Consider the following 25899-nt stretch of genomic DNA (forward strand, 5'->3'; position numbering starts at 1 on the left):
AAACAATGTACAAAAAATATCTAACGGATATCCAAAAGGCGTATCTTAAATCTACACATATTTCTCGCAGATATTATAGAGTTTTATATAGTTTAGAATATGCAATACTGTGCTGGCGCAAAAAGGCTAAAAGGCTAAAAAAATTGAAGAAACTTGGACGAAAAGAACAGCAAATACGCGACACTCATGCAATTAGCGTGGGTTAGTTTAGGCATTCCCGTCACCTGACATCGGCTGCTTTGCCGGCGAGCCGTACCCCACGGGGACTTGGGCTTGGGTAGGAATACCGTAGCCGACCATCGGCGCGCCGGTCATCATGGATTGTTGCCCGGCCGCGTCGTTCATACCGCTGAATATACCGGCACCCGCCGGCGGCATTTGTTGTTGCAGCGGTTGCTGCTGGGTGGTCATCGCAGCTTGCTGCTGGACCATTGGCGCTGGACGCGACGGAGACCCGCCCAGTGCCATGCGGATGCTGTCGTTGAGATCGTCGAAGGCGCTCTTGTTAGCGGGGGGGCCTGAGGCCGCCGCCGTCGCTGCCGCTGGTCTACCATGTGACACTCCGCCGACGCCGCTGATAGTCGGAGATAGTGCACGCGGTGCGGCACCAACGTTTGCAGCAGCAACGGCAGTCGCGGGTGGCGGTGGTCTAGGTGGCGGCGTGGCAGTAGAGGATATCTTGCCGACGGCTGAAGGCGCCGTCGACGCCACCACCTCGGCCGCCGCGGCGTCCCCGTCGCTATTTGTAGCGGTCTTCAGCATCGCGGCGGACCCATCGCCCCCCGCGAAGAGATCCGCTTGACCGGCACTGAAGAGGTCTCCGCCTGGCGCCGTTGTTGCTTGTGCCGATTCATTCATCGCATTGCCGCCAACAACACCACCGCCGGCGTTTTGATCGAAGAACCCGAAGGCGCCCGCGTTCGTCGCCGTCTGTTGACCGCCGGCGGTACCGAGGGACGGGAAATCGGACATGAAGGGATTAGGTACGGACGCGGCCGTTCCTGGGACGCCAGCTTGCGCAGAAAGTGATCAAGGTGCATAAGTTAGCTTTTTCTTCCGTTCTCACATTCGAACAGCAATTCAATGACAATGTAAAATGCCTTGCGATTATTATACGGCGACCCGTTAATACGTTAGTTACAGAGAGAACAAAAAGAAGAGATATGTATTCGGAAAATGTATCGAATAATCAGCGCTTATCAAAAATTTTACATATAAAGAAAGAATAATACATATAAAGAAAATATACTACGTTATCATTATTATCTATAATAGTAAAAATATTTGTTATAACAGTATAAACGCTGTTTCATTCGGTACATAGCGTTAAACGGCATGTGTGATTGCTCAGGCGCGTTCCAAGTATCTAAAGTATAAGATGTATGATGCAAAAGTATCATAAAAATGGCCGCAAAAATTCTACGACAGAAAGAGGAGAAGAAATGTACAGATGACAGAAAAGAAAAATAAAGATGCACATGAATCTCAATCGTATGTGAATGCGCTCATATATATAATCCCTGCTTATTGCACTAAATTAATAAGCACTTACTAGATTGCTGATCCTGATTTCCGAATACGGAGGAAAAGCTGTTATCTGTAACAAAGTTATTATTTGCTGGTGGCGCAGCTGGCGCGAAACCTAAAAGAAAAAAAAAAAAGATGGAAAATGGAAGAAAATGAAAACCGAAGGAGAACATATCATAATCAAGCGCGGTGATCAAAAGAAGCAGCGATGATCGAGACTATAATGCCGAGACTTAGATGCTGTGCTCACCAGTACCGTTGGTCATCCACATGTTGTTCTGGTTGGCAGATTGCGCGCCCGGTGCGGCCGGTTGCGGCGTCCCGAACATGTTCGCGAACGGATTACCCGCCAGTTGCAGCAGATCATCCGACGCCTTTTGTGAAAGTTGTTGCTGCAACAAGTAATCGATTATTGTGGCAAATGGGAATTGCACACGACATTAGTCGAATAAAAAAAAAAAAAAAATGCAGATATACCTGTTGATTTTCGGACATTGCTGTACCAAACAAATCCACGATAGGTTGATTGGCATTATTGGTCGGTGAACTGAGGAAGGGATTTGTGCTAGTACTCGATGGCGATTGTACTTTTGCCTGCAATACATACATTGAGAATCTCAATATCGTCCATTTAAAACTAAAAACCTCCTTTTTTCATCTTGAATTAAATACTTTGATCGCTAATAATTTGTAATTTGCTTAATACCTTGTATTGATTCATGGCGGCTTCCTCTTCTGCAAGAGCTTGCTGTCGCAGTGCCTCGTCGATGTGGCCGTTCCCGGTTTGGTCGAGTCGCGCATTGCTGGCTACTGTTCCGAACGCGTTACTGGTGGAAGACAGGGCGGACACTCCCGACTTTACATTGGTTCTATTGCTGCTTTTGGGCGATGATAGGATGTCGGAGATGTGCGGTGTCAATTGGACGGAAGAAAAAAAAGAGGACGGACAAGAAGAATACGGAAGGTCCGTTTCTCAACGAGTTCGTAAAATGTGGCGAGAGAGAGGAGCGTAAAGGAAAAATGATAATTGAAAACAAAGGAGAAGAGAGACAAACAAAAAAACAAAAAGACAAACGGTGTAGTACGTATAGATGTAACAATGCGCGTAAAAATGCAGTGTGCATTATCCATTCATACACTCTTATACACTTCTTCTTTCTCTCTCTCTCTCTTTCTCTCTCTCTCTCTCTTTCTTTTTTTTCACTCGCTATTTCACTCTCCGATTTTTTACTATATGTCCTAATATACACATGCATTTATTGATGTTCTACTTTTTGTAGTGAAAAGTAGCGTCAAGCTTGCGTACCAAATCAAATTAAATTACATGATACATTAATATGTAAATATATATATCGCTCACAATTATTTTGTATATTATTATGAGTGAAATTGAACTTGCTACAATAATAAAAAAAGCCATTTTGTACAGATAAATACATGTGCATTAAAACGTGACATAATACCTTCTTCGTTTTAAGACAAATTATTTTAACAATTGACGATGTGTATCTCAATTCAAACTATTAAATCTAAGTTATATAAGAATTAAATCTATCACAAGAAATAAGAAATATAATTTTGTATTTAATAAATTTTACGATTAATTAAAATATTATTAAAATATTATCCATTATTTATACATATAAGCAATACTATTAAATTATTGATTTACTGTTAATCGCACTTAAGACAATATATTTATACAGCGTGCTTAATAACTCATATTAATAAAACTATAGGGAAACTACTTCAATTATCTATATATATAAACAGATAATAAGTTTATTCATGCAATATACATGAACGGTAAATTGGATAATGTAAAAATTACAATTACGATTTTCGACGAGAAATATCAAAAATTTAGAGACATAGCTTGGATACCTTAAATGGATTAGGATACAAAAATAAATTTCAAAGCTTCTATATACAACTAAATGTCATTGGAGAAAATTAACCTTAAGTATCCAGAAGATACCATCGATAAACTTTGTAAATTGGAAGATAACTGTCGAGAAAGACATTTCCAAAAATATTGTTCAAGACCTCTTACGACATTTACTTAAAAGGAACATGATGGATATTTAACGTTTCTGTATATGGATTTTTTTAATGGGTTAATTGGAAAGTTATGGTATCCGAGATAAACAAATGCAATTTTGCGTCATAATTCTTATGCGTGTGCATGTGCGATAAACATATTTTGTTCAAGTACTCGTATTAAGAAGCTCGTAAAGATGTGTATAGAAGAAAGTGTTTTTGATCTTAAAAAAATGTACAATGAGACGAAAACGGTGGATTTTGGGAAAAGTAGAAAAGGAGAAGTATATCGATTTTGATAGCATTCAGCGTAAGGACGTTTAGAATTATTCCTACATCGATCATTATGTGAGATTTAAATGAATCGGATAAAAATGGGGAAAGAAATACCTTGCTGATTGCGTCGGTGTGTTCGCGGCAGAACCCTTCTTTCCTTCCAAGGAAGCAAGATGTTGCTCTAAGGCGTCCAATAAACTACTCGGTGCCTAAAAAACAATTTGCCATTCATTCATAGAGCATCGTTAGAATCGTCAAGTGAGGTGCAAGATAGAATGAATCAGCTGTGCATTTGACTTGGAAAACATTTCTCTGCGCTAAAACGCATGCATTTATTTTTAGAAGATTTCGTGAGTTTTACATAAATATTTTTAGAAAATATATTATAAACGAATTTCCGATAAAAGAGTAATTGACATAAAATCGACTCACAAAATCTACCAAAATAAATATCGCCAATTATCTCTATGCTGCTCTATACTAAATCACACTAACTCTACCTCGTTAAGATAATCAGTGATGTTATTACCTGTCAGTAATGTACAATAGGAAGAAACAAACGAAAATATTACTTTATCGATTGACTACGTATTTTTCTTCGCTCATTGTTAATTATTCTTCAAAATGATAACCGATACTTATGTACAGATAATTAAACAGATCCTTATTATTATTATTATTATTATTATTATTATTATTATCATTATTATTATTATTATTACAAGATAAATAGATAATGAATGGTATCATAAACGCACGTACCTTCGTCAGATCTGGTATGTCTCCTTTATCGATACCGACGTTCTGTAAAAAGAAATACGCTCAGTTATGTCAACTTAATATTATCGGCCATTTTTACGTTTAAATCATATGTATAACTTACTTCCGCAACTTTCAGAAATTCTCCGACCCTATCCATACGTATGAGAAACTTTTTGTAGAGATCTAAAGCGTCCCGACATTGTTTCTTGTTCATGTCAAAATATTTCTCTGAAAAAGATCACAATCGCAATCGTTCGATTAGAGATTAATTATTCCATCTATCTTCGAATATGCATTTATTATGTGCAAATAGGAAAAGCGAATATACTGCGTTACCTAATAGATTAATGATGCCGTCATTATAACAGGCGAATAACCGGATAAGATCTCGAAAGAGGAGCATGAAGGCCATGTTTATGACGCCATTCGTGAGGTCGTTAGCCGTGCAATCGAATTCCAGTAGCGCGTCGAGTTGGGACTGCAGTACCGGCAAAGTTTTCAGGAGTTTCTCGGCGTTCATTGTGCGTAAAGTGCCGTCCTCCTTCCTACAATATCGATTGCGCAATAAAGATTAATTCTCTCGCTCTAAATGTAAATAGTAAAATAAAATTACGATAATGTCTCTTAGTACATACCCCCGTTTCACTTTGCAGAAGTCGAACGCTACCGTCCTATAGGAGAGGGCTTTCTCGTTGAGATACTTGGCGTATCGCCTGATGAACGGCGACATATCATATCCTGATCGACGCACAGAGAAAAAACCCGGCAATTACTCATTTTTGTTCAGATTCCGTGAAGACATAATAAAAGAACTAATAGGCAGTGCGATGCAACAATGCGTAAAAGTGAAATTAGAAAGTTGGCAATATACACCCGAGAGATGCGATTGCATTAATTTCATAAAGTTATATAAGCATGCGTGTCGAAGCTGATTGAAAATTACTTTTTTATCAAATATGTAATAATAAATTTATAACTTTATACTGAACATAATTAATGTACAACATATATCAATTGATGCAAACATATATATGTATACATTTATTACAGTTAACGCGTGAAAAATTTCATGTTTTTAGTTTAAAAAATTTAAAATTGAACATACAAAACTACAAAGCAACGTTAGTACATTAACAAAAAAAAACAAGGAAATGAAATGTGTTTTGTTATTAGAACTTACCCACGCGTATTCCTGCTTCGTGTCCGAAGAGATAGAAAGTTAGTCCAGGTTAGTAAATCGTATACACAGGTTCAGACACATGGAAAAGAGAAAGATTCGCATTTTCCATATGGATGATAGCTACACGATGCGAGGAAGTTAGCGAGACGGAAAAAATTCGCGCGTGGAAAAATTCGTGGAAAGAGTTCGCATCGTTTTAAAAATTCATAATTGTTATCTAAGCGCCTCAATGATCTATGTGTAATGATCTCTAATCGAATTCACGTCTCGTAAACACATTCTCGGCGTCGAGGTGTCCGCAATTAGCTATTCAAATTACATGTTGCAATTTTCCAAGCGACGCGTGCATATTAAATCAGTCCGCTCGAATATCGACACATGAGTTTTTAAACTGAATGTACCGCGAGTGTGCGAAAAGCCGTGCGATTCGTGCTGCGTTCTTCGCGATGGTTTTGTTAATACAAATGTTAATTTCCCGATTTTCAGATGAAAAAAACATATTTAAAAATTTTAAATGACGAATTGTCACGAGAGCAGTTCTCTTTTTTTTTTTTTCATACAGGATGCCGCAGAATTGACAGAAAGTGAACACAATGTGAAATTTGCATCCAATCAATCATTCATAACAAAAATATCGGACCTGTTAATATAGTATCAGCGTATCTACTCAAATTTTGTACAAAAATTCCCTGATGCTATCAGATATTTTTGTTTAAAACTCCAAAAAAAAGAGAAAATTTTAAAGATTTTTTGGTGCAATCTCCTAAGATAAGTTTCTTTTTATTCTATGCGTTTTCTAAGACTTTGAAGAGATACGAATAAATAATGATGGAACATTATTTGTTCTAAATTTAGGAACGAATAACGTTACGTGTCATCATTTTCCGTCCAATTCCGGAACATCTTGCGACATCCTGAGAAACGCAAAGCCCCCCACTGATGCGATCGTGAAATAATCACCTTGTACGCCGCTCTTGTCGAGAAAATTGCTAAGCTGAAACGTGCTATTGCTGGAGGCGAGATACTGTGTGAACCTCTGCAAATAGAAAAGTCATTTTAGAAGGATACGCGGGCGTCTTGCGATTCGAACGAAAACGAAAAAAAGTAATTACCTCATTGCCGTAACACATCATGTGATGCACGGTGATCAGAGCTTTGAAGACCACCGTCCAGTTTGTGTTCTGCGAGCGTTCTATCAGGAGATTAGCGAGCTGCGGTATGGAGACGTTCGGCTCATTAGTGCAATGGATTAAATCTGAAACGAGACAGAAAGACAGACGGTTATTATTTTTGGCGTGTTCAAGAACGTTGAAAATATTTTCTCGAAATCGGTCAATCTCTCGTGCACTCTCGACTCCGAGAGAAAATCTTGCATCACAATGCAATTCACAATGAGAGGCACCGACCTCCACCTTATAAGATTACATCGTAATTTACATACTACGTATGATTCACAATCATCGTCGGTGATGATAGTATTGTATTGTGAAAATCTCTCGCAAATGCGTGTCATTTCGTCTCGTATTTCAAGTTGAAAACTTAATGAAAATAAATTTTTATATATTCGTAGACTTTTTTACGAATGTGTTCGACAATTATACGTGAAAGTGCGAGGTAAAAGCGAATTAATATCCGAATCGCGGATAAAATAACAACTGCTTAGCGTAACGATCTATTAAGTATAATTGAAAATCATCGACCTCTTTTTATCTCTATGAATTCTGAACTAAATACAAAACAGTATATCGTTACAAATAAAAGACTTGATTAAAACGGATGTAATTTCTAAAGTGAACCAACCGATTTTATCCTGTAAAATCTGAAAAACTAAACAAAAAAAAAAACCTGATAAAATAATTTTACTCGTTCCAAATTGTAGATATCGACATGATTAATCGTAAAAGATTTTTCGTAATTTTCGCACAGAATTTCCAGCTGAAACTTTCAGCATTCAGATGATTCAGATGATTCAAAGAAATGGAGTGATTCAGAATTCATGTAATTCTCATCATCACATTCTTTTTAGTATTACGCGTAGTAAACCAACCGATTTAATAATCATAATGTCATTAAATGTCATTAAATTCATTAAATTATTATATACAGATATAATTTAATAATAATCCGCCCAAAAAATATATAAAAATAATATAAATTAAAAAAAAGAACATATATTTTTATTTTCGTCCTGCATATAATTATAATTTAAATTAATGATTAGTAACATAAGATTTTTTTATCCAAAATTACATATAAAAATTACTATACAAAATTATATTATAGATAAGAGAAAGAGATATAGATATTGTATAAATGAGAGAGAGAGAGAGAGAGAGAGAGATTTTCTACGACCGAATCACAAATTATCACAAATTATCTAAAACGGATGTAAAAGAACAACTCAAAAATTCAATATTTTACAAGCGTTCACGGTCCCTGCTGCTTTCGTCGATGTACCTAAAAATGGAAATATAGCCGATGCTATCGATTTTCGCGGCACGACGGCTGACTCTGACATGCATATACTGAACTCGACGTTCGCACAAATATGTCGCAAAACCGGCCACGAAGAAAATATACGCCAATCCACGAAGTGGACGACGGCAATCTACGCGAGGCCGATCAATCGCGATTGATTAACGAAAGTAGCAGCCACGTCAGAAGAATATCATGTAACAAGATTAATAATCGCGTCGTCGCTCGATTCCGAACGCGACGATGTTTAACATATTGTACTACTATTGTATTATTATATATATATATACACACACACACACTGAACTGTGATGATATATTAAATTAGTTGCGATATTGGTACAATGGTTGTTGTATGAGCTCCAGAGTGCATATTAGCATATCGTTAATCGGACCCTTAATCTCAAGGTTGAATCTTTGATGAAAATTTAAATGCAATTTTTGTTGAGAATAAATCTGCTCCAAATTGATCAAAGAATTATTATTATTATTTAAAAAAAAAAAGACACCTTGTATAAAATACAAATGATATATTAGGTAAAACTATACTTGAAAAAAAATTCGATACATAATAATTAAAGTTAACATACCTACTTAGTAATGTTTTAACATATGAACAGTAAGAATTCTTATCACACATCGAGTGAGCCTGCGTTTAAGCCTGTGACCATGGATATCTGTTATCATATCTGTTTACAATTCACTAAATATTTCCTCTTCGCACAACGTTTATTCGATCGGCGTGAAAAACGACGGGAGTTAAATAACATTTTACCGCGAACAGTTTCCCACGGCTTTAAAGCGTCTCTCTCATTCGACCGACCGATGATCCCGCAATATCGAAGTCACGACGAGAGGGCTTGGAATGAAAGTGCAGCGCAAACGGGCGGAGGGGAGCACCGGATAAAGGCGCGAATGAAGCAGTGAATCAGCAGCGAGCCTTTGGACTCTATTCATTCTACAAACTGCACATTTCCATATGGTTATCGCGCGACAAATATATTCAATGTTATCGCGAAATGTTCTTCTAATTTGCGCGGACTGTTTTTGTAAACAAAAGCAAGATAATTATTTACACGTAATAATTATCTGCGTGATCGATATTAATGCAGAGTAAGACGGAAAATGAATTAAATTCCTACGCTTTCATTAAAAATTACAATAAAAAGGAATATGTACCGCATATTCAACATTTTATTAAGATATTGAATAAAGAGATATATCTATTTATAATATAATAGATACGTTCAATTTAAACGCGGATTAACGTTGTTGTTTCATAAAAATCCTAATCTATGTTTCAGTCAACGTATCATATATTTTAAACATAATTCACAACTTGTCTTATCGGTGGTGAAGTGCCGGCTGCTTACAATATAAGAGCAAAATTATCAAAGAGAGAATTTTTTTTTAAATTCTTTAAATTTCAATAAAATTCCATGAGAATTCCCTGATTTTTCCAGATACAAAATAAATCCCAAATAATTCCAGGTTCTCCATATTTTTCCAGGAAGTAGATTAAAATAGATTAAAATAGAAGGGAAATATATCTTATGAGATACATTACAATAGAAAATTGCAATTCGTACACTCAAAAAAGTGGTATTGCAACTACAGCAAAAATTTTCTGGGTGCGCAAAATTAACTGAGGTACATAAATAATTAGCAAATACTGTGATATCGCATATGTTTCGCATTTAATCAATCTAAGTCACAGAGACAGAATTTATATCTGAACTGTTTGTGAAAATTAGAAAGAATGTTTTTCTGTGGCGCCTATCCATGTTAAGGCCAATCATACTTGTTATAAAGTTTGACTGTGGTACACAGAAAAGATTAGCGGCAAGAAACAAATGAATATATAATCCTCACATATAACATATTTGTATAATGCGCCCAATCTATCTAGCTCTTTTAAACAATTTCTCTCAATTTTTCGATGCTGCAGTTATAATTGGCAGTTATATTTCTCACAAAGATCGTTCTAGCTGTAGTATCGAAACTCATATTTATCCAATGCAGTGATTAACATTTGGCAATGGGACCTAAATTTTCTAGAAGATATTAGAATATTGCTGCTATAAATTCTATATGTAACAGACAATATTCTAACAGATACAAAAAATAGCGATAAATTTTTGTTGTGACACCTAGAAATCTACCTATATCAGCAAGACATTTTTTTGAGTGTAACGAATGCAAAAGCTGCATGCAATAAGTAACCGCAATCTGTCTCGAGCGGCGTGTAAGCGCGACCTTGCGAAGCTTCCCGTTCTAATTATAATCTTATAAACACGGACGGATTTAGCGGCCAAATGGCGTCCGTGTTGGCATCGTCGTAGATTGTCAAAAAGAAAGCATGTCTCTTTCGAACGCGTTCATTCAAAAACCGAAGCCGATTCATAGACGCCGAGCACGTCCCGACTTTTTATCGCTTCGATGCAATGTACGTGAAACAGGTGTAAACTTGTGTCAAATAAAAAAAGTGCAGCTGCTTAACGGAAAGCCAATTAACTTTGACGCTATGACGTATCACATGCATACACACAAGTCAAAATGCTGATATTCACAAATATTACGTAATAAAAATTAATATATTGCAAAACACATTAAAATATATATTAATTATTTATATTAACTATATATATATATTTTATACATTAGTATATTTTTTCAGTTAAATATTATAATATTATTAAGATTAATAAATGTAGATGTTTTAATTTAAAACATTAAATATGTTTTAAATATTTGTTTTAATATTGAAACATATTTACCAGCCGCGAACGAAATTTAATTAACATAAATAATGTACATTTAGCGCGAGACACGCAGCTGATAATACACAGAGAGCTTTTAATAAATCTTCCCGATAAAACCGCGCGATTGGCAATCGTTGGAGGATGTTGAATGTGCGTGCGCTGGTAAAAAACACAATCGCTATCTAGGCTGTATTGAAGGGGTGTACACCCAACGACTGACACAGCATGTGTATCTCCAGACGCAGACGGAGGCGTGTACGATAACGCGTTTTGGCAACGCGAGCGATTGCAGTTGCGAGCTGCAAAAATCAGCTTATGCCGAACGAGCACATTGTAGAATTTTCCAATCGAAATTGAGGCATCGATCATATATTTTATCAGATATATATGTAAAATATTCTAGAAAATCTCCGACATAAAGAGACTTAATTATAGATTTTCCCTGAATTTGGCGTCAAGTTTTATCCAGGAAAGATTTCGCGAAAAGAAACTTTATTTGTTGCAATATTAAAATATTATCATCTAATATAAATATAAATATTGAAATATTGTCATCTAATATAAATATAAATATTGAAATATTGTCATCTAATATAAATATAAATGTAATAACATATTCGTATAATAACAAAATGTATGGATTAAAAAAATATAATCTAATTAAATATTCAATTATTTTTTACTTATGCATTCAATTAAAATCCTGATTTCTCGAATAATCCGATATTGAAATATTAAAATACTGCATTATTAAAAATATTATCTCAAAGCAAAATATAGTGAAAAAATAAAATGTATAAAAAAAATTAATAAAAAACGCAATCTTTTGAAAGTATCAAAAGCTAAATTAATATAATGTGATGTCACAAAACAGAAATGTATTTTTTCCCCTAAATACACGGCCAGAGATATTTACACACGGATAAAATTCTTGCCATTTACTGCGGAAAATAATTATATGTCGCATACTTAACACGCTACTCTAAGCATGAGGCTATGAATGTAATCGGCCCTTCTCTTTGGATCTTAGCTCGCGCGGCCACTGTCCTCTCGGGGTCGCGACTCGTCCCTGGTATATATTCGATTTCTTCTTCTCTTTTTCTTTTTATTCGTCTCATCTTGACTTCCTTCTCCTCGTTCTCCACGTGTTCTCTCAGTATCAACAGTCTTCGGTTCATAAAAGCCCTTCGTCAAAGGCGTCACACGCGCACTTTGCGCGCGCGATGAATATATACGACACGCTAATTATATGTAAATTTAATCAGGTAGGAAAAGGGGAAAAGGGTACACCTATCCCAACACGCTCGAATTCACTCACGTTTATAATCGCGAAACACTCTCGGATATCCGCGTCTCACACATTGTTGAAATAGCTTTGTTTATTTTGCGTGTTAAATCATAATCGTTAGAGTAGACTGAGAAATATACAGGTGCATTTAGCGCTAAATGCGAGTCTTGGAGCAAAAGCCATGAAATCTCACACTGTTTAAGGATGTTTTGGCTGTACAATAGCAAAAAACAAAAAAAAAAATTAAAAGAAAAACATATTTCTTACGTTTATACTGTTTGAAAAATCAAATAAATAAATCCGGATTATAAAAAAAGTTAAAATATCACAAAATAATATAGTTTTTGAAATAATATGGTCTTCGTAAAAGAAAATAGTTGTAATTAATATTTTTACAAAAAAACGAGTAGTTTGCAGAGAGAGAGAGAGAGAGAGAGAAAGAGAGAATATTTTTCTACAATTTTTAGTGAATAATTTTTAAACGAGTAAGTGGATCTAAATCAAGTTTTGCACAGATATTTATTAGAGTTATTTCAATATATGTAAAAAATTTGTATTTCGTTGGCAATGTTTTTCCTGTCAAATTTGTCAATAAGTGCTACAATACGCGATTTTCCCCAAAAGATAAAAATATTTCTATAAGAAAAAAAATTTCCATGAAAAGATTCAATAATAATTTTAAACTTAAATAATTTCCAAACCGTTAAAAAAATTGTGCTCAGGTTTTGCACAAATATTCAGACGAAATAGTATAACAGTCTATGAAATTTTCATGCTTTTATCAATGTTTCGAAATATGATGACACATATATCCTTAACGCATCTTCAAAGGTCTCAAAAAATGGTATAAGATCCTCTTTTCTCTCTTTCTTCGCTTCTCTCCGACTTCAGTTATTTTTCACTAAGACACATGATCGTGAATAAAATGTGCATAAATTAAAATAAATTAAAAAAAAAATAAACATTATATATGACATAATATACACGGACATACATTTAAAATCCTTATAAGGGAATTTCTATAATTCCAAGGTAGAGTCTGGTCTAGTTTTTGCAACGTTATTTTCGACGATGAGAATTTGCTCCGATCAAATTTAAATATCTTTTATTCAATCATCTCCATTAAAAAAATGCGTCGTGCTGACAATGAGAATTGGTAAAATGCACTCGAATGTACCAAGATCGAAGTTAACGTAACGACGAGAAAAATAGCACGAATGAAAGCGATCTGGCTTTATGCAAACGCGCTTGGCACGCGTGGATAAATTCCATTTTGGAGTAAGTGGAGCATACGATAAGGCGATCGATTGCAAATTCGATTCGATCGCGGACGATCGTAAATTGCGAAACGTCAGTGGAGCTCGTATGCGTATCGCAATGCAATCGATTTCATGAACAATTTCTACATCATATGGCTAATACGTTATATTTTACTATAACGCAATCGATTTTTGCCTCGTCTTGTGAAACGAAAACATTTTTGCGATTTTTATTTGCCGTCTTTAAGATATCCATTTATATTTTATTATATTACCTTTTATATTTCTATAAAGAAAAAAATCTTAAATCTCATATCTTATCAAAGAAATGGTACATCAAATTCAGTTCAAATTGATCAAGAAACTTCTACTATGTAATCTACTTCAGATTTTAAAATTTCTAATATTATCCGAATTAAAAATTTATTTATCATTTGATTTGTTGCGTATGTGTATATATGTGTGTGTAAAAACTATATACAACAGAGAAAATTTTAAATAAAATTCTGTCATTCTATTAAATAAAATTACAGCTCGACTAAAATGAGATTAAAATTCAAAATATTGGAATAATCAACTTCCAAATTTTTTTTTAATTATTATTATTATTATTATATTTATATATGACCAATAATTCATATTAGAATAGAAAAATTTTAGTAACGCGGCCACACATTGCTTCGCGTTTCATCAAAGACTCCTTTTATAAATGATTGCCGCGTATACCGAGAAAACAATATTCATCGAATTAAATCTCGCATAAAAGATGCGCTGTTGTTTTTCCGAGCGAAAAATAGAGGTGCTATCGATTGACCTCTTTTGTGTATTGATACACGCTACGCAACAAAGGAAGAACATTGACCGTGACCGGATAAGTTTAATCCTCAAGGCGGTATCTAATGTTTATTTAAAAAGAATTTTTTAATTATTTCTCTTAGAAATCATATTAAAATAATGTCATTCCATTCTAAAAACGATCGTTAATTGGCACGAAAATTGATTGTATCACTTTAAAACTATATGTATGCATATTACAAGTATACAAGGAATATATATACCACAACATTTAAGATAAAAAAGTTAAGAGATAACAGAAGCAAAAACACGAAGTCAAGTGATTTCGAGATAATTGATATCGTTTCTTTACCACAAATATACTTTTTAACTTTATTTATTTCTTGACTTGAGTTAAACTCATTTTTATTTCGAATCTTTGTGTGCGAATGCCCAGCATCCATTATAACAATTTTGACTTTAGATTTTACAAAAGATATTACATAATCTTTATGGGTAAAGGAATACAGCAAATTTATTTATATTTAATTAAATCAGATTAAATCACAAACTGGACAAACAGAGATTAAAAGATCCACTTTCCTACATTGATACTGTAATTCTTATTTTTACGTGATATTGCGTCAGGCTCGCAGTTATAACAGCGCGGTATTATTGTCTGTATCGATTGACCCCTCCGAAACGCTGACACGCTGTCCAGCTGAGAGAACGTTGACCGTAAGTGAATGACTTTAAAGATCCATTTTCACCAATCGTTAAATGCTCGTCTACATATGCGATCATGACGGTACGAGATCGAATGCATCAAGGTTGTACAGCGCAGAAAACATCGCCCTTGAACGGTGCAAATGACTTTAAAGATCTCGTTTTTTACGCGGACTAGAAAAATAGCATATTTTACGTAACATTTCATCTGTCAAATCCTCGTAATGCGAGCTGATACCTCGTAACGGAAAAAAAAAATCATCTTTTGTGGCAAAAATCACGGGAATCATAAATAGAATTGACAAGAATAAATAGAGCAAAAGAAAAAGGCTCTTTGACAATCAAAAAAGCTAATATAAAAAACTCTTTGTACAATCACGATACTGAAAATAACTTTAAAGGCCATAGAGAAACAGGCAATGTCATTGTACGACTCCGAGATATAAGAGAGCAAATGGACAAACTTAACATGATGAACTCAAGAATAAGAATTTTTAATTATATAAAACTACAAAACATAAATTTTAAAAAAATTTGTATCGAGTCACAGCGAAAGAGAGAGAGAGAGAGAGATTAAATCCGCAAAAAATAAAAATAAAAATTTATGATCTAGTAATAATAATTAAAACATATAGTTGCAAAAACTAGAACTTTAGAAAATAGAAAATTGCATAGAAAAGAAAAAAAACGATTCTCTTAGAAATTTAAAAGAGATCGATGGTCTTGAATCCCTGACTTGCAAGAATAACCTACTTTTATATATTTCACCAATGATTCATCAGAAAATCATCCACAGTATAACACGACTTAGCACTCATCCTTTTACTTAATTACAGAATAGCAATTGTTGTTCTATATTCGAGTCATCTCGAGGATGGCTGGTTGTAACATACAATTAACGCACAGTTTAGCACATGGCACTTGTCCTTCTGTCTTCATGTCGCGGAAAATGACATTGGCTGTTTCTCGATTGGAATGACACTCTCGAAACAATAACAATTATCATTAGTGACGAGATGGACCGCAACGAATTTTGATTATCTGGTATTTCATGTAATTATATCTACGTAAGATTTTATAAAATAGAACGCGTAGGACGCGTATAAATATCCGCGAAAAATATCGCACAATATCAATTTGTATGAAAATCGTTCATTATGCAGTTTTGCGTAGAGTCACGTTTTTATCCGATTACATCATTGCGGTTGCAGTATATAAATATCGTATATATGGACGCAGCGATCATAAATATTAATTCGTGTTATCGTTACCACATATAATATTTATTTTAGAATACAAAACTCACATACATATACACGGTATCAAAAATAAAGATTCAAACACATATAATTCAACGAATTTAATAACGCGATGGTGGCAATTCTTTTGTCACGAATAAAAGTCAAAATAATTCTTATTTATAGAACACTCAAAAAAATGTCTTGCTGATATAGGTAGATTTCTAGGTGTCACAACAAAAATTTATCGCTATTTTTTATATCTGTTAGAATATTGTCTGTTACATATAGAATTTATAGCAGCAACATTCTAATAATATCTTCTAGAAAATTTAGGTCCCATTGCCAAATGTTAATCACTGCATTGGATAAATATGAGTTTCGATACTACAGAACGATCTTTGTGAGAAATATAACTGCCAATTATAACTGCAGCATCGAAAAATTGAGAAAAATTGTTTAAAAGAGCTAGATAGATTGAGCGCGTTATACAAATATGTTAGACGTGAGGATTATATATTCATTTGTTTCTTGCCGCTAATTTTTTCTGTCTACCACAGCCAAACTTTATAACAAGTATGATTGGCCTTAACATGGATAGGCGCCACAGAAAAACATTCTTTCTAAATTTCACAAACAGTTCAGATATAAATTCTGTCTCTGTCACTTAGATTGATTAAATGCGAAACATATGCGATATCACAGTATTTGCTAATCATTTATGTACCTCAGTTAATTTTGCGCACCAAGAAAATTTTTGCTGTAGTTGCAATACCACTTTTTTGAGTGATAAATATACCGATATGTGTTTTACATTAAGCACCACGGCTATAAAAAGCCAAATGTATCGTTTCGCTTTCTTTCTCTTTTGTATTGCACCTATATACTTTTCAGCAAATGGAAGTGCGAGAAAGATATAACTCGACGCACCTTTCGTCTGTTCGATATCACACAGTATTATTTTGTGAATAACATATTTTTCTGAGATTTTAATCTTATACGTCAATTTCTTAAAATTTTTTGAAAAGTTTCTCACTTATTCTTGGATATGCTTGAAAGAAATGGATTTTCTGTCAATGAAAATTTTAATCAAAGATTTCCTCTTTTCTGCAATTTTTACATTCTCGATATCAAATATTGTACACTCAAAAAAATGTCTTGCTGATATAGGTAGATTTCTAGGTGACACAACAAAAATTTATCGCTATTTTTTATATCTGTTAGAATATTGTCTGTTACATATAGAATTTATAGCAGCAATATTCTAATAATATCTTCTAGAAAATTTAGGTCCCATTGCCAAATGTTAATCACTGCATTGGATAAATATGAGTTTCGATACTACAGAACGATCTTTGTGAGAAATATAACTGCCAATTATAACTGCAGCATCGAAAAATTGAGAAAAATTGTTTAAAAGAGCTAGATAGATTGAGCGCGTTATACAAATATGTTAGACGTGAGGATTATATATTCATTTGTTTCTTGCCGCTAATTTTTTCTGTCTACCACAGCCAAACTTTATAACAAGTATGATTGGCCTTAACATGGATAGGCGCCACAGAAAAACATTCTTTCTAAATTTCACAAACAGTTCAGATATAAATTCTGTCTCTGTCACTTAGATTGATTAAATGCGAAACATATGCGATATCACAGTATTTGCTAATCATTTATGTACCTCAGTTAATTTTGCGCACCCAGAAAATTTTTGCTGTAGTTGCAATACCACTTTTTTGAGTGAATCGAAAATTCAATCTAACAAAACTACACCGATTTCTATTTTCGTAATAAAAATCACGTGATGTAAACAGACCATTATTTGATAAATTTCGCGATAGAACAACACAACGGATGGACATTTCGTCGTTCGGTGAGATTATTGATCGGTCAATAGCGGCTTTGTATATCCGTCGCCCTGGCAAATCAGCAGCACGAGGATCAAGGGTCCTTCAAGGAGAGAATCTCCGGCTTCTTTATTATTGTACAATTCTTTGAATCATCGATGCAAGTCACGGATCCCTGATCTATATATAATTGTACGCTCCCACGTTAATGTAAAAGTCGTTCGTTACGCGGATCCCTAAGGATTCGTACTGCAAACAGAAGAAATTACTGATTGAGGTCACAATATAAGCTAATGATGAAAAGAAAACTCATGAGAAGGCTCACAATTGCCTTGCGGGCACGATAATTACTAACAATAAGTGCGATGAAAAAAACAATCGTATCTTCATCGATTTATTACATATTACGATAAATATGCTTATGCAATCTAAGCTATAGGATATGTATAAAAAGTTATCTTTTATATTTTAGTATTAAGGCAGATTAAGATTAACGATCAATGTACTTTGATAATACATTGAGAATTTTTTCATTAATACTTAATAATTCGTTAAATTATATTATTGGTATGGATCAGTCTCTGCGATGAATAAGACAAAAAAAATCTTCAAATTCCTTACAAATTATTGCACAATAAATATTTAATTAATAATAGTTTTATATATATGCATTTATATTTTATTATATTTTTACTATATTTTTTTATTGCAAAAACTACGTAGAATATATCGAAATATCGATCGCAATATGATTTTAGAGATGATAAAACGAAATTCTCTGCATCTTTCTTTTATATTCTCGAGTCAATTGTAGAAGTTTCTCGACGCAGAGCCTATAAAATGTCTGCCCCCCTCCCCACCTCCTCTCTATCTCTTAATAACAACAGATTTAAATCAAATTGACTGGGAACATACATTGACAAGGACTCGATGGTAAATATTATTCTATCATAAATATTTACGATATATAAAAGTGTTAACAAGATATGATCAACAGTCAAAATGGAAAGCCAATAATCGCGCTTGGCATGAAAAAAATGCTGGGACGTAATCGTTTAAGGATGTTTTGGCTGTACAATGGTAAACTGTCAAAACTAAAAAAAAAAAAAAAAACATTTCTTATGTTTATACTGTTTGAAAAATCAAATAAATAAATCCGGATTATAAAAAAAGTTAAAATATCACAAAATAATATGATTTTTGACGTCTTTGTAAAAGAAAACAGTTGTAATTAATATTTTTCCTAATTTATGACTAAAACTTTTGATCGTGAATACCCCCTAAAATCAACTGCAAGGAACAAAAAAAATAAGTAATTTGCAAAGAGAGAGAGAGAGAGAGAGAGAGAGAGAGAGAGAGAGCAACTGCAAGGTACAAAAAAAAAATGAGTAATTTGCAAAGAGAGAGAGAGAGAGACAGATAATATTTTTCTACAATTTTTAGTGAATAACTTTTAACGAGTAAGTGGATCTAAATCAAGTTTTGCACAAATATTTATTAGAGTTTTCTTAATATATGTGGAACTTTTTATTTCGTTGGCAATATTTTTTCCTTGTCAAATTTGTCAATAAGTGCTACAATACGCGATTTTTCATAAAAATCAATAGTAACTTTAAACTTAAATAATTTGCAAACTGTTAAGAGAATTGTGCTCAGATTATGCACAGATATTCAGAAGAAATAGTAAAACAGTCTACGAAATTTTCATGCTTTTGTCAATGTTTTGACATATTTGTCAATGTCTTGACACATACATCCTTAATTAATATATTGAACATATATGTGAAACGGTTGGCAATATAAAATGAGAAAATATCGAGGTCACGACGTCACTTCCGGTATGCAGAGATTGTAGGCGTTTGCATTCGTTTTCTGGTGCAAGCATTTCATAGCGTTTTGCAGACGCTATTGAAATGTTTCACGCGTTCTCACCAAGATACGATGTCGAATTAAGCATCGCGAAGATAAAATTGCTGGCCGATCGCGCGTCGTTTATTATTGAAACGCCGTTTAAACACGAAACAGCCACTCCATATAAAAAGTCATAAAATTTCTCCCTTCAAGACCAATTTATCTCGATGGACGCTGAAACTTGAAGAAACTTGGCGATGACATCCGCTCTCGATCATCGAGGATGAAAACGTTTCTGGGACAATTCTCTGCGAGAGAGCCGGGGGAACACTCGCTCAGCAGAAACTCGAAAAATTAAGGTTTAAGCTGGCCGAGTTAATCCATATATTTCTCGTGATCATGAGGCGAGTAACAGCTGACCCAGATCCCTTTGTACCTACGCTCCAAGGCCGCTCGTTGTACTTCGCCCGGACGGGCGAAGTCTCTTAATTAACGAGTCGCTGCGCTCCCCATTAAACGTTGCTCTGTTCCAAAATGGTCACTGCGGTATAACTAGCTCTCGTCGTCGCGCGAATAGTTGTGCCACTTACGACGTCGGATAGCCAGCGCACGAAATGTTTCTCCCATTTAACAATGTTTTAACGTTTTAATTGCTGAAACAGAGACATTTCTCTCTCCGAAAATGCGCAATTTTCTCGTCACATTTCTTTTCTTCTTTTTTTTTTTGCGATCGAGTATACGGCGTATCGATACTGCATCTGCGATTTCACTTATCACGTTTCGATAAGAAGATAATAAAAATGTTTAAAGCGTCATTTTTAAAGCGATCCACAGGTCCAAAAACATGTCAGTTTATGATATATTTTGTTGCAAAAATTTCCTTCTAAAACATCCCATTATTTTCTTTCTTGTCATTTCCTGCTTGTATGTCGCTATAAAAACATACTCTAACAAATATATATTTGAATATTCGGATTAAGGATGTTTGGGTGTACAAAAGTAGCAGAAAGCTATCAAAATTAAAAAAAAAACATTTCTTATGTTTATACTGTTTGAAAAATCAAATAAATAAATCCGGATTATAAAAAAAGTTAAAATATCACAAAATAATATGATTTTTGACGTCTTTGTAAAAGAAAACAGTTGTAATTAATATTTTTCCTAATTTATGACTAAAACTTTTGATCGTGAATACCCCCTAAAATCAACTGCAAGGAACAAAAAAAATAAGTAATTTGCAAAGAGAGAGAGAGAGAGAGAGAGAGAGAGAGAGAGAGAGAGAGAGAGAGAGAGAGAGAGAGAGAGAGAGAGAGAGAGAGAGAGAGAGAGAGAGAGAGAGAGAGAGAGAGAGAGAGAGAGAGAGAGAGAGAGAGAGAGAGAGAGAGAGAGAGAGAGAGAGAGAGAGAGAGAGAGAGAGAGAGAGAGAGAGAGAGAGAGAGAGAGAGAGAGAGAGAGAGAGAGAGAGAGAGAGAGAGAGAGAGAGAGAGAGAGAGAGAGAGAGAGAGAGAGAGAGAGAGAGAGAGAGAGAGAGAGAGAGAGAGAGAGAGAGAGAGAGAGAGAGAGAGAGAGAGAGAGAGAGAGAGAGAGAGAGAGAGAGAGAGAGAGAGAGAGAGAGAGAGAGAGAGAGAGAGAGAGAGAGAGAGAGAGAGAGAGAGAGAGAGAGAGAGAGAGAGAGAGAGAGAGAGAGAGAGAGAGAGAGAGAGAGAGAGAGAGAGAGAGAGAGAGAGAGAGAGAGAGAGAGAGAGAGAGAGAGAGAGAGAGAGAGAGAGAGAGAGAGAGAGAGAGAGAGAGAGAGAGAGAGAGAGAGAGAGAGAGAGAGAGAGAGAGAGAGAGAGAGAGACAGATAATATTTTTCTACAATTTTTAGTGAATAACTTTTAACGAGTAAGTGGATCTAAATCAAGTTTTGCACAAATATTTATTAGAGTTTTCTTGATATATATGTGGAAATTTTTATTTCGTTGGCAATATTTTTTCCTTGTCAAATTTGTCAATAAGTGCTACAATACGCGATTTTTCATAAAAATCAATAGTAACTTTAAACTTAAATAATTTGCAAACTGTTAAGAGAATTGTGCTCAGATTATGCACAGATATTCAGAAGAAATAGTAGAACGGTCTACGAAATTTTCATGCTATTGTCAATGTTTTGACATATGACATATATATCCTTAAATTCGGACAAAATGCTCATAAATTAGAACAAACGCGGATTATCGCACAAGTCTCATGTATACGTGTCTTAAAAAAAATTGCGTGTAAAATTGAAAATCTAGAAAATTTGTTTTATTATAATAAGACGGGAGAGAATATTTTCGGACAATTTTTTTTACAGCAACGAATCAAAAATAGATGTTTGGCACACCCCGTAGATCTATAATATAAAGCGTTTCGTGCAACTACGCGGCCAGCGAAATCGATAATTAAATGGAACTCGTACGGTTTCGCGACTTATCAGGTCAGAATACGGTCTTGAGGACTATTCGCGAAATATACTTATCTATTTTTATCAAGCCGTTTCTTCGACATTTGCAAGACGTATTGCCAACTTACTCATGAAAATACTTTTAAAAAAGACACGCAGATAGGAAGGAAATATGACAAATTCCTGACTTATGAGTTTGTAAAACATGAAGGCGGAATATAAATATAAGAAAGGATGTATGTATTACTTATATACCGGAAAAAAAGAGATAGAAATTCTCTTTTGTCGTACAATTTAAAAATATCCTTTAAAGACAGGATTAAATTTCATCTGCTTTGTATGCTTTTTAAATTTTAAACTATATGATTTCAGTATTCCAATATTTTAATATTTCGATATCCTTTTTCAATATATTACGTTTTAATATGATGTATATAATATTTAATACATTATATCATACAGTTTATACAGTATATTATACTTAATACATTATATTTTTTAATATTTATTTCGATCATTCATATACTCTCATGTATCATAAATTTGCATTTTACATATGAATCATGAAATTACAAATGCCGTTAATCCGCAGTGAGAAGATTCACTGACGAACCAATGTCAAAGAATGACATCATACAAAAAATATTAATTTTAATTGTAGACATATGCGAATTACAAATCTCTCGCTCTACGCGATTCGCCGTTAATTCTCTCTCTTATCCATCGACATCTATTTTTGGATCAAAGCAAATCCATTAATCAGATTATATGCTTTTTTATTCGGCGTCACGATTCATTGTAAAAAACTCGTTTTAATGCATATGTGTGCGCGCGCGCACAATGTGATATCTCTCTATTAAATAATTATTCCAGGAATTAACTCTTTCGTCTGATCGAGGAGAGAGAAGTCGAGCCCCGGTAAGGGCGAAGGCTGAAATAGACGTCGATCGATTTTGCTGAATGCGGAATGGGGTTCATTGAGATACGCGCTCGCGCCGAGGTCAGATCGTAGGAGTAGAGACGGAGAAGAGAAGGGCGATAGAGAGAGGACTATCAATCGGACTATCAAAGTCGCTGTCATCCGTCCCGACACGCTTTCGTTCGCAACGGAAGGAAATTACAAGCGCGATATGTAATCGGTCGACGTGAATAACGACGGCCATCGCTACCGCGAAAGATTCCGTCACCTTGTGAAATTATTATTCCATCTCTCGTTGAAGGAGGAAATCCGCGCGAGGTCTTCCCCGTTAATCCCAAACACGGCAATGTATACTGTTGTGTGTACATATCTCTATGTGTGTATGTGTGTGTGTATACGAGATACTGGTGTTTACGCAGTTAATGTATATATGTTTTCATAATCTGAAGATTTATGTTAGACAAATTTCACTCTAACAATAATGTATTGTACATTCAATAAACGCTACGCAATGCGTGTATGTTTAAGTTTTATTTAAATTATTATATTATATGTATAATATATGTATATTTTTTATAAAAAATAAATTTTAAATGTCCTAAAAACAGCTGTTTACGAGTCTTTTGTATATGTAAAGTTTATCAAGTTTCTATTATATATATATTTTTTTTTTCGTTTCTTCCATTAACACGCGATCCAAATAAGGATCTTCTACTCTCGATTTAATTAATTACCACTCTAATCTGATCGAGGTTAATTTCGAAGTAAAGCTCACGACGTTAAAGGGCACTTTCATCCCCTCAATTCGAGATTTTTATAGATTATGTATTTCTAAGAACAATTTCACAAACAAATTATATTTAAATTGCATTCAAATAAAAAATTAGATATTGGCACAGAATGAGAGTAAAGATTTTCCAATTCTCCCCAACTAGTTGCTTCAGTATGTACAAATAATTACGCGATTTAAATATGGATAAAATGATTTAATTCCCTATTTTACTTCATAAAAACAAAGTATTCCGAAAACGTTATCATTATTCCAAAGATAAACACGTGAAATATATATAAACACGGAACAGATATCTTTTAGATATCTATGCCTTTTCCCCTAAGCTAGAGCCAACAAGTGTATTTTAAACACGCACCAAGACTCAACATAATCGATTATTTCTAAACAAAAGATGTGTGATTTGGACCACTTTCGCAATCGGACATTATAACCCGGATCGAACAAACATCATTTATATGCAAATGAAATTTACATGTAAACGTGCAATCTTGATGTAAAGTCGAATACGCACAAGAATTCACGTCTCTTTCGAACAGATCAAAAATTTTAAAATCGAATTCCTTGCTCGGGAATGTCCCGCTATTAAACCAGAATAGAACACAACTCGTCAATAATAAACAATTCCTTTTCCACCGCGCATTCTACACCTTTCTCCGTTTCCCTTCTCTCTCAAAAAGGACGAACCTTTGTCTCGTTCATAACGTAAAGAAATGTGGAAAAACTTTACGTTAAAAAAAAAGTGTACTAAAAGATTATATATGTATATGTATGCATATTATATAATATGCATAATACTATAAATATACTAATACTATATACTAATTTTGTCATTATAATAATTAACGTTTTTACATATGCATGATGTGTAATTAACTTGTAATTGACGTCCCGGATCCTGCCTACAAAAGTAGGGTGTTAACGATCGCGCGAGTTGGAAGGCCGCCTTCAGGAATCGAGCATGCTACGAACAAAGTGTCTGTCCTTTTCGCACTCTCTACATTTTCCTACAATTCTTTCTTTCCCTTCTCTTTCCGTCATTAAAAATATACATTTGTTTCGTCTTTAAACGTAGAAAGATATAGCTAAAAAAGGATGGACTCTTAGATTTCTCCTCAAGATACCGCACAATCGTTATATATTATTATATCGTGCAATCCTTCAAGATTCTATCTTTGTCGCACACACTCATCGCATTTCTAATCACTTTTCTGATTTGCACATTCGCATTTTTATCAGAATTTTTTAACGGAATACGGCAATACGAAGAAGAAAGAAATTAATCGTACGTATATTTTGAAGAAATGCGGTTTAAAATATCTATCTCGATTATTATATTCAGAGGAGAAAGGAGGATTCTCAATCCGATGTCGCTTTCATGCGATTATGCCAGTCAGAAAATTGATTCTCGTCAAAGAGAATACCGGGGTTCGCGCAAAGTCAGTGGGGAGGTGTGAGTCAAGCGCGAGTCATCTTCTTCAACGGCAGACAAATGGAAAAGGTGAGCGACTCGTCGCTTAACTCGCGGCCCCTCTACACCGCTCTTTCGCGCGTACCTACTCTCGCTGTGCGTAGACAGCGGAACGGACGGACTCGAAATCGTCCTCGAATCTGGGAATAGGCTAGTACACCCTGCCGTTCACGCTATGAATTTGAAATCAATTCACCTTTTCCCTCGATACGGACTTCAAATTTGAAGTTGAGATACAAAAAAAAAAAAAAAAAAAAAAAAAAAAAAAAAAAAAAAAAAAAAACCGGCT

General features: G+C 34.5%; 1 protein-coding gene across 11 annotated transcripts in view; it reads right to left on the minus strand.

The window, feature by feature from the left end:
- LOC115237055 (phosphatidylinositol-binding clathrin assembly protein LAP) overlaps positions 1 to 25899 on the minus strand; it is a 34607-nt gene that overhangs the window by 5602 nt on the left and 3106 nt on the right. For 3 of the 11 annotated variants that reach the window (XM_029809843.1, XM_029809835.1, XM_029809842.1), the window contains exons 2-14: positions 6898 to 7040; positions 6746 to 6821; positions 5786 to 5800; positions 5241 to 5343; positions 4942 to 5150; positions 4727 to 4833; positions 4606 to 4647; positions 3958 to 4052; positions 2234 to 2405; positions 2005 to 2121; positions 1778 to 1919; positions 1553 to 1642; positions 225 to 1013 (exon numbers count right to left, since the gene is read on the minus strand). In XM_029809843.1, coding sequence (XP_029665703.1) covers positions 225 to 1013; positions 1553 to 1642; positions 1778 to 1919; positions 2005 to 2121; positions 2234 to 2405; positions 3958 to 4052; positions 4606 to 4647; positions 4727 to 4833; positions 4942 to 5150; positions 5241 to 5343; positions 5786 to 5800; positions 6746 to 6821; positions 6898 to 7040 — 2100 coding nt within the window. The remainder of the gene's footprint in view (positions 1 to 224; positions 1014 to 1552; positions 1643 to 1777; positions 1920 to 2004; positions 2122 to 2233; positions 2406 to 3957; positions 4053 to 4605; positions 4648 to 4726; positions 4834 to 4941; positions 5151 to 5240; positions 5344 to 5785; positions 5801 to 6745; positions 6822 to 6897; positions 7041 to 25899) is intronic. The other 8 variants (XM_029809838.1, XM_029809841.1, XM_029809837.1 and 5 more) reach the window with 8 other exon arrangements.

Source organism: Formica exsecta, unplaced genomic scaffold (assembly GCF_003651465.1).
Source record: "Formica exsecta isolate Colony F162 unplaced genomic scaffold, ASM365146v1 scaffold27, whole genome shotgun sequence".
Taxonomy (NCBI): Eukaryota; Metazoa; Arthropoda; class Insecta; order Hymenoptera; family Formicidae; genus Formica; species Formica exsecta.